The 15,205-nt window shown below is 43.5% G+C and overlaps 1 protein-coding gene across 2 annotated transcripts in view; it reads left to right on the top strand.

Moving 5' to 3' along the window:
• KNOP1 (lysine rich nucleolar protein 1) overlaps nucleotides 1-15,205 on the top strand; it is a 102,725-nt gene that overhangs the window by 64,760 nt on the left and 22,760 nt on the right. For both annotated transcript variants that reach the window (XM_086940788.1, XM_086940787.1), the window contains exon 3: nucleotides 12,634-12,702. In XM_086940788.1, coding sequence (XP_086796914.1) covers nucleotides 12,634-12,702 — 69 coding nt within the window. The remainder of the gene's footprint in view (nucleotides 1-12,633; nucleotides 12,703-15,205) is intronic.

The following is a 15,205-nucleotide window of genomic DNA, read 5'->3' as shown; positions in this document are numbered from 1 at the left end:
GCAGACCAGCAGCACCCAGGTCGGTTTCTCCGTGAGAAAGAGGAAATGTGTCTCTAGCAAAGCTGTGGTTGCTAAAAACGTAACACATGCGGTTATTCATTCATTTATTTATTTATTTATTTTATGCGATTTTTAAAGCGCGAAAATACCCAGGAGGGTGTCTCGGCGCTAGCGTAACAGAACTCTTCCTGTGAAGAAAAATGGTAATTTATGCTGAAAACAGCCAAGTCTTGAGTTTCTTTCTGAAGTTAATGAGCGTAGGAGCGGTTTTAATATGGAGGGGTAACGTATTCCAAAGTTTGGCTGTCGATGTGGTAAAACATCTGTCTCCCCAATTGGCCCTTCTTGTACGAGAAACCCTCAACAGATGGGCTGATGATGAACGTAGAGTTCTTGAATGCTCAAGCGGGCAAAAGGCTTTTTTTAGAAATAGTGGGCCTAGATTATTGATGGCTTTGTAGGCTATGCGTAAAGACTTGAATTTAATCCGACTCCTCACTGGGAGCCAATGCAGCTGACGGATGTAAGGGGAAATGGATGTGAATTTGGGGATGGTTAGTAGAATCCTGGCCGCGGCATTTTGAACCGTCTGCAGTCTGTTGAGGACCTTTTCTTGGGCATTCAGTAAGAGGGCATTGCAGTAATCTGTTCTCGAGAACACCAAGGTACTAATTAGAGTTTTGCCCGCAGACGGAGGTAGATATGGAAGAAGTTTTTTAATCCTTTTTAAAATATAAAAGGATGAGGAGACCACAGAGTTGGCATGTTGGAGGAAAGTCATTTTGTTGTCAAATATGACTGCTAAATTGCGTACCTTGGCTACCGGTGGGGGGGGCACTCCCATCTGAGGTGGCCACCATTGGGGGTGACCAGCTAGGTTGCAAGTTCCCGAATGTCATCACCTCTGTCTTGTCAGAGTTTAGTTTAAGACAGTTAGATGACATTCAGGAACTTATTGCCTTCATTCCCTCCTAGAAGTTAGCCGCGACCGAAGTACCATCATTGTATACAGATAACACCAGTTGGGTGTCGTCCGCATAGGTTGTTAGGGCAATTCCATAAGATTTTATAACCCTCGCTAAGTCCGAAACATAAATGTTGAAAAGTGTCGGACTTAGCGAGGAGCCCTGTGGTACTCCGCAAGGGAGAGAGAAGGTCTGGGAGGTATAATTGCCTATCTTAACTGTCTGAGGACGGTTGGCCAAGAATGAGGCAAGGAGTTCTTTAGCTTTGTTTTTTATTCCTAAGGCCGAGACACGGTCGATCAAGGTGACATGATCAACTGTGTCAATAGCTGCGGAGAGATCTAAAAGTATTAATACCGCGGATCCTCCCTTGTCCATTGTAATTCTTATCTCATCTGCTGCTTTGAGAAGCGCTGTCTCCGTTCCATGGCCTTGTCTAAACCCAAATTGGGTGTCGTCAAGTAGATTGTTATTGTTTATAAATTATAAATTCATCATCTCTCACCTAAACATACCACACCTCCTATACCAATGTAGAGCTCCCCATAATCCATTGACATACTCCCTGACTTCCCCCTCTGAGCTATGTCACCCGGATGTGCCCCTGGACTTGTGTTCGAGGGACAATCTGTACCTGGAGGTGAGTCTGAAGGGTCAGGTGTCACCTGTCACTTACAAGGACAATACCAATCTTAAATTTCTTAGCAGGAATATCTCTGGCCTGTCTTCTAAATTACATATTGACGAGTGGACTACCCTTGTTAAGGCCTACGATATTGTATTTTTTCAGTAGACATGGTTACAGGAGCAGGGACGTGGAATTCCTATAGCCCAACGCCCAGGACATATTGTTTGGGGTCAAGGGCAACACGTTTTCATGTTTTTTTTTGTCCTTGGAACAAGTAGGCCCAACCCCCTGCAGCACAAACCCTTTGGCTGCTAGTTTGCAGTACCACATTATGGATCAGGGAAATGTACTGTCTGCAGATAAGGAAATATTTTTGTCCATCTGTTAATGTTGTTCAAACTTGTATTTATGGTTCATTATTTGAAAACCTTTATTATTAGGGTGAGTGTTCTAAGTACATGTATTAAGCTCTGACTGCAGTGCTCACAGTGGTTCCAGTATAAAAATGTGTACACACGTTTTCAAAGTTTAGCAATATGAGGCTATGTATAATGCTCCCAGAATGCTCTCTAATTTGATGGAAATATTTGCAGAAGCTTGAAAGCACGATTGATGATTCTTTGCTTTCAAAATAAAATGTTCATTAAAAAATGAAAGCAGGAATAATGTATTTTTGCTGAAATACTGTAAGCTTTCAGGTACCATTTCTTTGCAGCATCATTTAGTAACATGTGTTGATGCATGCTAGTATTTCCCAAAAATATTCATAATGGAAAATCAGTGTAACCAGTTTCAATAAGATTATGGGAAACAAAAATAAACAAGCAATGGCAAAGCCAGTAGGTCTGAAATTGGTGGTCAGCTTTTTAGTTTTGTCAATGTGTGGCTTGTTTTGGCATAGTTTTTGTAAAACCTTATTGGTGTGGGAGTTGCCGGGCCCTCACCATTATAACTAACATTGGCAAAAGCAAAAATAGTTTTTTGGTCTCAAAAAGCACACACTGCCACAGTAGTTACTGGCACTGAACAAAACTACTTTGTGTGCCGATATGCTCCTTGTGAAAGAGCAGAATGTGGTCACTCACAGTGAAACCAGCCGATACAGAGAGAGGGAAAGAATTTTAATAAACACAAAAGGTCACTGTCCACGGCAGACACAATGAGGTGCCCAATTATTAAAGAAAGTCTCAAAAGTACTCCTATTGTATATGTCCTTACATTAAGTGCAGCTATATGGCTTTCGTGAATTCCCAAGAATTTACAGAAGTAGGACAAAAAATAGTACTCCTAGAAAAAATTTGTGAAATGCATTTTAGCCTGAGCAAAATGCATGTGTAGATTTGCTCATGTGAGTGTTTGCAAGTTCACTTTCCCTCCAACCACTTTATCTCCAACTCTGGAATAAGGTTCGCGTCTGCCATTGTCAGGAGTAAATTTGCAACATTTCTCAGTATGGGAAAAGATAAGAGAATAGTTGGAACTATTGCTTACCTCTACCTTCAGCCCCAGTATGTAGATCTGCAGAAACGTGGCAACATAAAGAGATTTCAAGTTTTCGAACACTACTAGGACATGAGCCCTGGCATAATCAGAGAGGCTATATCTGAGCTCTTATATGAGATTGCTTCCATAATGTGTCGCTGCACTAAATGGCACCAAAGGGGCAAGTGGATTTTGTTACAGGACAAGTAGATTTATGAAGCAACCTGCCCCAGGGACAAGTAGATATTTTATTTAATTCCACACCCCTGCAGGAGGATATTTGCTTTGATGGGTATACCTGTTTTAATCTTTCTGCCTCTTCAGTCCAGTAGGGGATGAGAAAACAGTAGCTTGGCTGCATGGTTTAGAGTAGGTATTGGCTGCAAAATCAATCCAATATGGTTGTATGCGGAATACATGCAGGTGTTTGAACTAACTTGGCGTTATAATGGTTCATTTTTATAATAATGATGATATCTCTGATAGGGATAATTGGATTCTGATTGGACTGTTTATACCAGCAGGGGTGGGGAATTTGTATCGCCCGACGCCCTGGACATGAGGATTCTTGTTGCAGACAAGAAGTTTTATTGTCTGCTTAGTCCTCCGGACAAGTAGACATTCTCTTTAACCCTTGTGCCTCTAATATAATCACAAACCAGTTTGTATCCGATTGGAATATGCAATCTTAGCGAATGCACCTTTTTTTAAGGTAATTACGGTAACTACTAAAAGCCTGGCTGCAGCTGTGAGAAAGTTTGTGCTGTTGTTTTAATCTCCTTTCGTTGTTTTAATCTTCCCTCCGTTGTTTTAATCTCCCCATCGGAATGATCTCCCCTTCGCATCTGCACGCGTATTTAACCCTGCAAGTGCATTTGCAAAAATACACTTTTGGCATGTCTTTGAGCTCCCCAGCCGGCCCTGCCAAAAAGCCAAAAAATACCATTATTGCTCACTGTATCTGTAAGGTCCGTCAGGGCTGGCTCTAGGGCGGTGCGATCAGTGCCACCGTACCGGGCGTTGACTTGGAAAGGGCGCCCTGTTTGGAAATATATTCTGGCTTAAAAACCACCTGCTGCCTCGTTCTTTCCCTCCAGCAATTTTCAGATATCAATAAAAATGTCAAGATTACTCCGGTGATTAATGTTCTTCTTGGAGAGAGAAGGAGTTTTGTCTAGTGGAAGTTTGAACTCGTAAGTTAGCTCAGAGGGTTACTATGCCTGCTGCTAAAAACGTGTGCCATGCAGATTGCAAAGTGCATGTAATATTAATAGGTAAATAGGTTACTGGTATTGTCAGAGAGATATTTTTGTTATTTTGTAGTTTATAAGTTAGAATCCTAATAGAGAACAATGAGGTATTAACTGTCATCAAAGCTCTGCATGCAAACTGCAGGGTTTATATCAGACCTACATGTTTTTTTTTGCCCGGCTTTTCCTTAACCTGATCTAGCTAAAAAGGGTAATTTGGGTAGAAATGAATTATTACTATTGAAGAAAACCCCTAACAATTATGTGTTATTTAAATTCTGAATTTGTGCTTTTCCAGACCAAGGACTATATCTGCCTATCAGTAAAGTATGGATGACTTGTGAGTCTTACATCTTGTAATCCTCTGTCTTATGTAACGTGTTTCTTATACACTGATTTACACGCGTGATTGTCTCTGTTAAATGTGTGTATGATGTACAGTGCTCTGACACCTCACACTGGTACGAGTGGCGCTATAAAACGAAATAAATCTGAGAGACTGGTTATGGAGGTTTGAGGGGCACTGTTAACTGGTGGTAGTGAGGGAATAGGAATCTGTGGTGGAGATGGTCACTCGAGGGCGCCAACAAACATTGTCGCACAGGGCGCCAACAATGCTAAAGCCGGCCCTGAGGTCTGTGATAGAACACCGGCTCCCATGTTAGTTTTGCTTCCAGGTGCTAAAAGTTGCTGCACATGCGCTCTTAGTTAAACAATAAAGATATGCCACTAGTGGTGCTGGGTGGATTCCCCTGCAGTGGTAGATGCCTACGTGAGTGGGGTCAGGGAAGGTGCATGTCGTACGTTTCAATTCCTTGAGAGTGTACAGGAATGCTCTGTATGCAAATTCTCGAAAAGAGTAAGAAGTCAGAGGAGCCCTGCGAGCTGAAGTTGAAGGCAAGGAAGCTGAACAAGGAGGATGTGGTGCCACTGGACACCCTCAATTACATAAAGGGTTACGGATATAAGATGTACTTGTTTGATAAACATATACAGATTTCTCACTGCTTAAAAGCCCCTGAAGTCAGCTGTGTGTGAACTAACACCAGAGAGCCTTAAAACCAGTAATGCAGGAAATATTTGATGCACTTGTAGAGAGTTCTGAAGTCCCCGATTCAAGGAACTGCTGGGACATTCCTCAATTTACTTTGCAGAAAGATGCATGCTGCTATTTGTGATGCCATTTTCCACAGGAAAGCAGTTTCTGTCCCGGGGAATAGATCGTCTCATTTGCGTAGGCTCAGTGTCAAGGTTGATAAATATGAAATGCAGGAGCTTCCAGGAGGCAATTACCGAAAGCGCAAAAAACTCAACTAGTGGGAACAAAATCCCAACAAAGAGGCAGGCAGCTGAGGTTCCGTGACAATTGTAAGTGGTGTTTTCGACTCGCACGAATATGGTCGAGTCTGGTATCTATGAACCGCAAATGACGAGTTTAGTAAGTGTGCGCAGTTTCGCTGTGCTAACTTAAACCGTTCGTTTGTTACGTGGGTTTTTCATCTGTACCCACGGGTTCCATTTTAGATACGGCATCCATTTTGTCTCTTGCCCTCAAGTAGTCAGCGAACGGACGCTGTCCGCTTCGCGACCCTGGGACTCCCAAGATATTTGCGGAAGACACATGTTCTTTGTAAGTGTCTTTATGACGAGGGGGTTGCTGCTGTAAGGCAGATGGCGCCGCTCGAGGCTCATCTTGCCGCACGGACTTATTGTCTCAGCCGTGCATCTCATTAGGCACGTCCCTTTGATGCCTGTATCTCGTGCTTCTCGATACCTCCCCTTTTACACCCTTTCCGATCTCCCCACTGTCTCCGTCTTCCTCTGCACCTGTCTTCGTTCCTATTTCGATCTACTTTACTGCTGATTGGAATTTGCTAATGGTGGGAAGATGGGTTTTTACAGTTGGGAACCGCCAAATGTTTCCGCACTTATGTTCCGGACCTTATGTGTTTCAAAGTGACCAAAGCGACCCCTCTGAGAGCTAAATGTGGGAACCGGGTTGTAAACTATTGTGTATCATGTTATCCTATGGGTAAAAACTGTATAAAAGGAGCGATCCACAGAACCAATTTGAAGCAGTCTCCCCGAACTACACTCGATGTACTTCCTGTGACTTCTGTGTTCCCTGCAGTAAATAAACCTTGACTCTTTGACGCCGAAGGAAGTGTCCCGTGTCTCTGTGACTTGTACGCCGGAGCAGGTTACCCACGAAGGTTTCAGGTGTTGTGCCCTGGCACCGCTGGGTCCAAAAGAACCCAGTCCTTCAGTTGGCGTTTCAAAATGCTCAATGCTTCTTTTAGTACATTGTCTTAAAGGCATATGTTTCCCAATGGAGGTGGTACTGACCTTTCTTCACTGGGAGCTCGCTGTTGGTGGTTGATGCACCCTCTGAATCCCCTAAGGTGCCCATTCCTCCTTCTCCCTGTCTTTCCCAGTTTTCTAACTTCACTGTTTTCTGTTCCCGTTCAAGTAACCTATCTGATCAGCTGCTACAATTTGTGTTTCACCATACGTGGCTCACTTACCCTGAGCTCGAGCCTAGACTCTCATGGGGATGATCAGGCTCCCCGGGCGAAACGCTAGTAGTCTGACCCGCTCTGCGCGCTCTCCCCCACTTTCCTCAGGTATTTGGATCCTTTTCTCTAAATACCTCCTTTGTTTAATGCCAACCCATAATCATAAATGCCCACCTCAAGCTGTTCTCTAGTGCCCACATATCTGCTTTGAATCCTTCAGCTGCCTGTGCCCAGCCTGTCTCTTCCTCCCGCCACTTTCACTGAACTTTTAGCACCATATTCTACAGTGCTATATCTCAGTCGTTCACAAGTTCTCCCCTACTAGCCAGTACTTGTTGATAGTATAGTGCTTCACACTTCACTCGTGTTTTTTTCAAGCACTATAAAAACAGACTTTACCACTACTTAATCAGATGATAATCAGTGACCTTAGAAGGCTGAATGACGGAGGCTGCCCTGCCAGGATTTTAGTAATATTCTCTTCCAGCTCGAGCCCAAAACTAAGACAACATTTAAAGTGCCATCATCCCTCCTTCTGTTCAGAGTATAATTTCAGCTGTATAAGTACGTATGAGTATTTATAGGAATGACAAAATAAATAGCAATTCCTAACATTTTTAATTTAATACTTTCATAGCACTACTTATCCCACTGTAAGATGCCAGAGCGCTTTACATCTCACACACATTATACACTGACTATTAATCATACAAGTGTGTAGTGTCATAAACAGTCTTTACTGGTAGGGATTATATGCCAGGATTGTTTGGCTGGTAGAAATTGAAAGTTGGAGTTTAAAATATGACACTGCCTGGATGGTCTATTAATAATGCTCCCAAAAACTTTTTAGCAGCCTTATAATAACAGATTGAGAACAAACAAGGTTCTAAACCCATGTCTTGCAGTTTGCATGCAGGTGATTGATGCCAGTTTATAGCTCACTGAATATTGCCTGTTGATTTCTTCAATAACTCACAGCTTGGGTGTTTGTTATCTCCACCTCAATCAAGCCTGGTCCCCTTGAGGTCTACCTCCGTGCCATCTGTGAGTCTCATAACATTCCCTTCATTGATTCGGGTATGATGCTATTGAAATATCCCCTCTCAGAGCTGTATTGTGCGGGCTTCTTAATTTTGACTCTTTCTCTGTTTCTGTGGACGCAGTTGGCAGGGCTGATGGAAAGCAGGAAGCAGAGTGAGCTGGTTAAGGTAAAAGGGTTGCTCAGAGCGCTTAGATGAGATTGCAGAGGGGGTAAAGAAGGCAGAGCAGCCTGTGATAAGTGGAGGCAAGGTAGCAACAGTAGACAAGAGAGGGTTTTAGAAGGGACGAAGCCTATGGTGAAACTGGAGATGGAATAAAACCTCTTATGAGAGGGGAGGAGAACTTGTAGTGAAATGTGCAAGGGGTACAGAGCCTGTGATGAGGGAGTGGAGAGAAGGTCATGGGATGGGTACTGAGAGGGATATCCATTCCAATGTCTATAGTGTGAAGGTATATTTGTAGTAAGGAAGTGGTGTAATTTAACAGTAAGTGTGTGAAACCCTTGTTATGAGTAAAGAGAACAGGCGGGTTATGAACCCTATGATGAAGATGTGGAGTTGGTATGGGCCGTATGGCAAGTTAGTGGAAAGGCAAATGATTACTGCTGATAGCAAGAAAACAGTGTGGAAGGTAATACTTTATAATAAGAGAGTTTGCAAGGGCAAAGAGGTAGAGATGGTCATGTATACTTTGGGTTTTATAGTTGACTAGTAATAAGTCCTTGCTAGTCTGTATAGCTTTTGGTTTTATAGAGTGCGTGGGACTAGTGGATTTCTTTACAGGGCTAGAAGATTATTGTATCCCTTTGTCCCTTGGACAAGTACAGTTTTTCAAAAATTCCACACCCCTGATACCAATAGGTGAACTAGCAGCAAATTATGCTCACTCACGAGGACCTTTTACTTTAATACTGGTGTGTGACTTTAATGCAAAAGTTGGTATTTTGCCTTCCTTATCGTCTGCAACCTTTACACCTTTAGGGAAGATGTGTGGCACAGCGGCCAGGGCACCTGACTCTGGGGTTCACTGTTCGATCCTCGGCGTCAGCGGCAGGCTAGCCCAGCACCATGTGACTCTGGGCAGTAGCTCACTTAAGCTTCCCGATGGCCTCCAGCGCTTTCAGACCCTCTGGTAATTGTGCGCTTTACAAATACTGGATTTCATTTCATTTAATTTAAACCCCACTCTAGCTTACCTATATAACACTTATGGTATGATCTTTGCCTATAGGACACCATGTTCTGTATCAGTTTGTTTCTTAAAACAGAGGTACACTGAATAAGGACATCACTTGTTAGCTCACATCCAGGTTGAGCAAGCCCTTCTCTCGATGATGATGTTGGTTTTGTGAGCCTTTCAGGGGAACCACTTTATCCGAGGTGTCTGAAAGCCTTTATTAGAATTGTTTAACTCTCATTAGACAGTCCAGCGACTGCTTAGTAGACACCTACATGAAGCCATTCAGCTTCAGTTTTAGTCCATCATCTGATGAATGTATTTCATAAGAGGCTGGTGGTGGGTGCCGTTTGATGGTTAAGGTCGAAGTTGATGATGTGAGAGTCACTGAATGTAGTGGGGATATTTCTTGTCACTGAGCTCAGTTTCTTAGGGGCTATAATTGCATAGAAGTTATGGCCTGCATAGTGGTAACACCATCAGCTATAATAGCTTAGCAGACCTCGCAAGTAGGGAATTGCATAATTTTTAGCTCTCATCAGTCCCTGCTCATCAGTTCAGCTCTCTCTGTTTCACTACAAGGGATCTTAATGTCTAGCATTTTACTGATGTTGCAATCTAGTGAAAGGTAATGAGTTAAATAAAACTATAGACAACCCAATTTCAAAGCAATATTGTCTCAAACTTAAAAAAGTGAATATTATTAGTTGGGGCTTCTTGCAAAATCTTTCTTGTTTACGCAGTTCTGCTAGTGGGATAGAAGGCTCAGTAATTGTAGAGTCCTTCAAAGTAGTCTTTTGGGCTAGTTGTACTTTATAATATTGCTCATGTGTGAGGGATTTGTTATCCTGTTTTAGGAAAATGTACTCGTTGAGGCAATGATTCAGTAATTGAATAACAATCTATTATATTCATTACTCCATAACTAAACATCTAATCTCCCTTCGAAATAAGCAAAAAGAAGATCAATGTAGTGACTAACCAAAATTATTTTTTAAGTCTGAAACTTGGTCGGGCTCTGCATAAACAGACACTAAATTAGGACAAGGGCCAGGGAATAACTACGTCCCCATATGAAAGATATAAAACGGTCAGCGCGGAACCCTGCAAACCAATCTCCTCTAAACTGTGGATTGGGAAGACTTGGTTAACTGTATCAAGGGCATCAACACGATGAGAGTGGTAGGGTGACCAGCCTCCAGAAACATTCTGAGATATTTCAGCATAGTTACCAGGATAGTTTCAGTTCCCATTCCAGGCTGTAATCCCATCTTAACAGAGTCTAATATGTGAAGAGTTTCATGATGCTTTGTGAGCCAAGAGCCCAAATATATTCCCCAATCTTCTTAAATGCTTGCTACAGGGAGATTAGCTTATAGTTTGACTCTTTTGTGTTCAGACATATTGTGGGCAGGACTACCCATGAGGAGAAAATGTGTTCCGCAGGGCTCTTAAGGTAGAAGGAACGATAAGGGCCATCACTTTTAAGACCGACACTAGCCGGGGTCAGCTAGAGAAACTGATTTGAATGAGGTCAGCCAGACCTGTATCTCACTAACTGTAAATGGATGAATTACATCCTAAATTACCTTTGCTCACAATCCTGCATTCATCTAGCTCTTTTACTTGCACCCAGGCTTTTATCTATCCAGCCACATCCAAGCAGTTATCTAGTTACCCATCAATGCACTACGTTTTGAGTCCATCCTCTACTGAAAAAAACCTACTTAGGACCCCACAGACCCTAGCAGCTACAGGCCAATTTTGCTGCTTCCACTGCCTGCAAAAATCATAGAAAAGGCTATGAATACCCAGCTTAGCACTTCTCTCCAAACCAATAATCTACTTGATCCAACTCAATACGGTTTCAGAGCAGAAAATAGCACAGAACTGGCCCTAATTAAATCTCTAGAAGAGGTAAGGGAGGCTTTGGATGGTGGAGGGAAGGCTTTACTGATTTTGTTAGACCTATCAGCAGCCTTCGACACGGTCCATCATATGGTTTTGATGGACCGACTGTCGAAGGTAGGGGTACACGGGATTGCTGGGAAACTCCTGCAATCCTTTTTATCCGATAGAACACAAACTGTTGACTTGGACAATAACAAATCCCTTCCGTACTGCGTTCCTTGTGGGGTCCCCCAGGGGTCCTCACTGAGCCCAACCCTCTTTAATATTTATATGATATCTTTGGCGGGCTTGATAAGATTTTTCGGCTTCCAATTAACCTCGTATGCGGATGACACCCAAATAGTTTTATCCTTCAATGATGGAGAGGAAAAAGAAACGGAAGTACGCTTGGATGATTGTATGAAGGATATAGCAGGATGGATGGCGACAAACTGTTTAAAATTAAACTCCAGCAAAACTGAGATTATTGTATTCGGAAATAATTCTCATTCATGGACACCTGACTGGTGGCCAGCAGATTTGGGCAACTGTCCTCCCCCGACTCTGAAAGCAAAGAATTTGGGGTAGACATTAGATAACAGACCTGACATTTAGTGATCATATAAGTTCCGTGGTATCCGCATGTTTCCTGATATTACGAATCCTAAGGAAAATAAAACCCTATCTCTCAGAAGGAAATCTCAGGACAGTGGTCATGGTACTTGTAATGTCTAGACTGGATTACTGCAATAGTATCTATCTGAATGCCCAAAAACAGCACATCAATAGGCTTCAGATAGCTCAAAATGCAGCAGCCAGGCTGTTGTCAGGTATTCCCAAATTTGTCTAGGTGAAAAAAGAATTAACTAGGCTACATTGGCTTCCTGTGAAATAAAGGGTTTGCATTAAGGGCCTATGCACAGCCTTCAAGGCCCTTATGGAACAGGCCCTGACCATTTGTGGAAAAAGATCAAGTGGTATGTTCCCGGTAGAACTCTTCGGTCCGCTGGAGCAAAAAATGTCCAAATACCCACTTTTTAAAAAAACAGTTGGGGAGGCAGGAGTTTTATTACATGTAAATCCAAGGCTTGGAATGACCTGCTATTCCATTTGAGGAATGCTACAGATCTCCTCTCTTTTAGAAAGGGACTGAAGACATGGCTGTTTACTCATTGACCTTCACTCCGCTGACGCACAGGCAGTACTTAGCGCCAGGACACCCCAGGGTAACCGCTGCGTTCAAAAATCCAATTAACATAACCTAACATAACATCCTCATACACCCACACGCATCCATCTCCCCCCCCGAGCCATCTACATTTATTCATCTGTGTGAAAAACCTTAGAACGATCAGTATATTTCACCGACATCCACATGCCTGCATCTACCTGTGTGTATGTGACAGCAGTTGTGTGCTTCTTTATATAATATATATATTGTTTTTATAAAAGCAGCATTTTTTTGTGACCCCCAAAGCCAAAGAGAACAGAGCAGTTAAAGACTAGGCCCACAGGGTAAAAATTAATGCTTTGGAGTTTCTGAAAGTACACACATCTTTCCTTGTGTAGTAATTGGAAACCACACCAACATAGCATTATTGGACTGCACAGTAATATCCAGTTTGGAAAGATGCTTTAGATTTAGCAACCAACGCAATTTCATTGTGATTTTTTTTGTGCTGCAGGAGGATGATCCAGATGTGGAAATTGTTTCAGTAAAGAAGGGAAACAAAGATGAGGTGAAGATCGACAAGGTATGATTGGATATTTTCAAATCCACGTTCTACACTATTTGCAATTATTTTAAGTATGGACATCAAAAACAATTATTGACTCTGTTGATAATATGTTCAGCCTACTATGGAGGGTAGTCTGGTTTGTTTGCTGGTATGTGCTGTGGTAAATAGCATAACCACTGGGACCTGGACTGCTTTGCTTCATTTAATGGCTGATATATATAAAGCTATAGGGCTTACTCTGACCCTAGTTCCTCTTCCTCGTTCCCTCCGTGGCTCCGGAGCCACGGAGGGGTCGGTCGGGAGGAATTTCCTCGCTGAAATCGTGCTAAAAAGCAGAAAGGGACCCTGACGTTGGGCTCATGAGGCATTTCTACCCCTACAAAACAGTCGACCAATAAGCGACGTTTTTGTTAGGTACATTATTACCTGCACTTTAAAAATCTCACTTTTATTAGAAATCCTGATATAAGATGGAGAAACGTGAGTAAGATGGGGATTTGTGTACCCCGTCCTGAAGAAGGTGTTTTCACCGAAACATGTTGACGCACACAGAGAGGAGGTAATACACATTGTTTGCGTTATTAACCTCCCACACTCTATTTTAATAGCACCAGCCTGGGGGCCCATTAAAAGTTTTTTGTTACCCCACGCGCCAGGTTCTTTTTAAACTTCACTCACTTAGATCTAAACCCCACTATACACTCACATTTAAAATATCCCATCCTCACCACACATAGTCATCTTAAGTGCTCCCGCGTATCCGTAGGTCGCAGCACGCCGTACCACGTAGAGGGGTACGATGACCCCGATGATGAAGCATGACACCAAGGGGCCTGTAGATGTGTGAGGGGACCAAAAACAACAAGGGTGTTCCCCACATTTGGAGGATACGCTCTACACTCAAGGAGTGGATTCTTAGCCTAAAACTCAACTCAGACAAGACGGAGGTACTCATCCTGGGATCTTCCCCCTCAGCTTGGGACGACTCTTGGTGGCCTTCTGCTCTGGGCACAGCATCCACACCCACAGACCATGCACGTAACCTCGGCTTCATCCTAGACTCCTCTCTCTCGATGTCCAGACAAGTCAACGAAGTCTTGTCCTCCTGCTTCAACGTACTTCGCATTCTCAAAAAGATCTTTCGCTGGATCCCCCTCGAGACAAGAAAGACTGTCACCCACGCACTGGTCACGAGCCGACTGGATTATGGTAACACACTATACGCCGGAATCGCAGCAAAATTACAGAAAAAACTCCAGCGCATCCAAAATGCGTCAGCGAGACTCATATTAGACATCCCTCGCCAAGATCACATCACCGGACATCTAAAAGACCTCCACTGGATTCCCGTCAACAAAAGAATTACTTTCCGCCTTCTCACCCACGCACACAAGGCCCTCTACAATCTAGCACCCGAATGCCTCAACACTCGACTGTCCTTCTACAAACCCACCCGCCAACTAAGATCGTCCAATCAAGCCCTCGCCGCAGTCCCGCGCATCCGAAAATCCACCATGGGTGGCAGATCCTTCTCCTTCCTGGCTGCCCAGACCTGGAACTCACTCCCCACCCACCTCCGCCTTACTCAGAACCACATCGCCTTCAGAAAAGAACTCAAAACCTGGCTATTCGACAAATAATGAACCCCTTCCCCTAGCGCCTTGAGACCCTCTGGGTGAGTAGTGCGCTTTACAAATGCCCGAACTTGAACTTGAACTTTTTGTTTATGTACATTAATGTATGCAGCCAGTCTATCCTGGGGGAACTACACACTGAAAATGCCCACACACCAGGGTCTACACACTCCAGTGGACCTGGGGAATGCCAGGAGAGCTAATGTGTATTTGTATTAGTACAGGTGACAATGCGAGCCCCCTGGCAAGCTTCCATACAATTGGTGCATCAACACCCCATACATTGGTCAGGAAAGGCAGACCTTATGCATATGATTTGGTTGTGCCCGGTAATTCATCTATTTTGGCTCCAGGTCATAGGTGAACTGGAAACTCTGACTGAAAGTTCTGGCCTAAACAACCTAGGGGCAAATCTGTTAGACGTACTGAATCCAAAAGGGTCCAAACAGGTGTAACGGAGGCCCCTGTGGCGCAGGGAAGACACCATCTTGTAGGGGCCTGCTGATTCATCCTAAGGACTGTGAATATCTGTGAGATATGAGTGTCTCAGGGGCCTCTCACCACATTCTGCAGGAATGTCACTGGGTCGAAACACGTTGAGTTTATAGATCTCACCGTGCTACTGGCTAAATGCAGGATCTCCAGGGCGAGGAAGACCACGTACACCTGAGCATTAAGGATGTGCACAGTGGGTGACCGCAGCGAACCCTTTGCTAAACTCCACTGCTGCATTGAAGGAAAATGTGAGTCACCTGACACCCAGGCCAGTCGAGATCACAGACCCCAATAGATCTCCCATCAGGAGGTATCCACGTGACATGTTTGGGACCATGAATGAGACGCTGTTTGAGAATTTCACTCTGTTACTGGCATCTCATTGAACT

This window comes from Lissotriton vulgaris, chromosome 10, assembly GCF_964263255.1.
Source record: "Lissotriton vulgaris chromosome 10, aLisVul1.2, whole genome shotgun sequence".
Taxonomy (NCBI): Eukaryota; Metazoa; Chordata; class Amphibia; order Caudata; family Salamandridae; genus Lissotriton; species Lissotriton vulgaris.
Note: the sequence above shows the minus strand (reverse complement) of the source record. Positions and strands in the feature narration are given on the sequence as shown.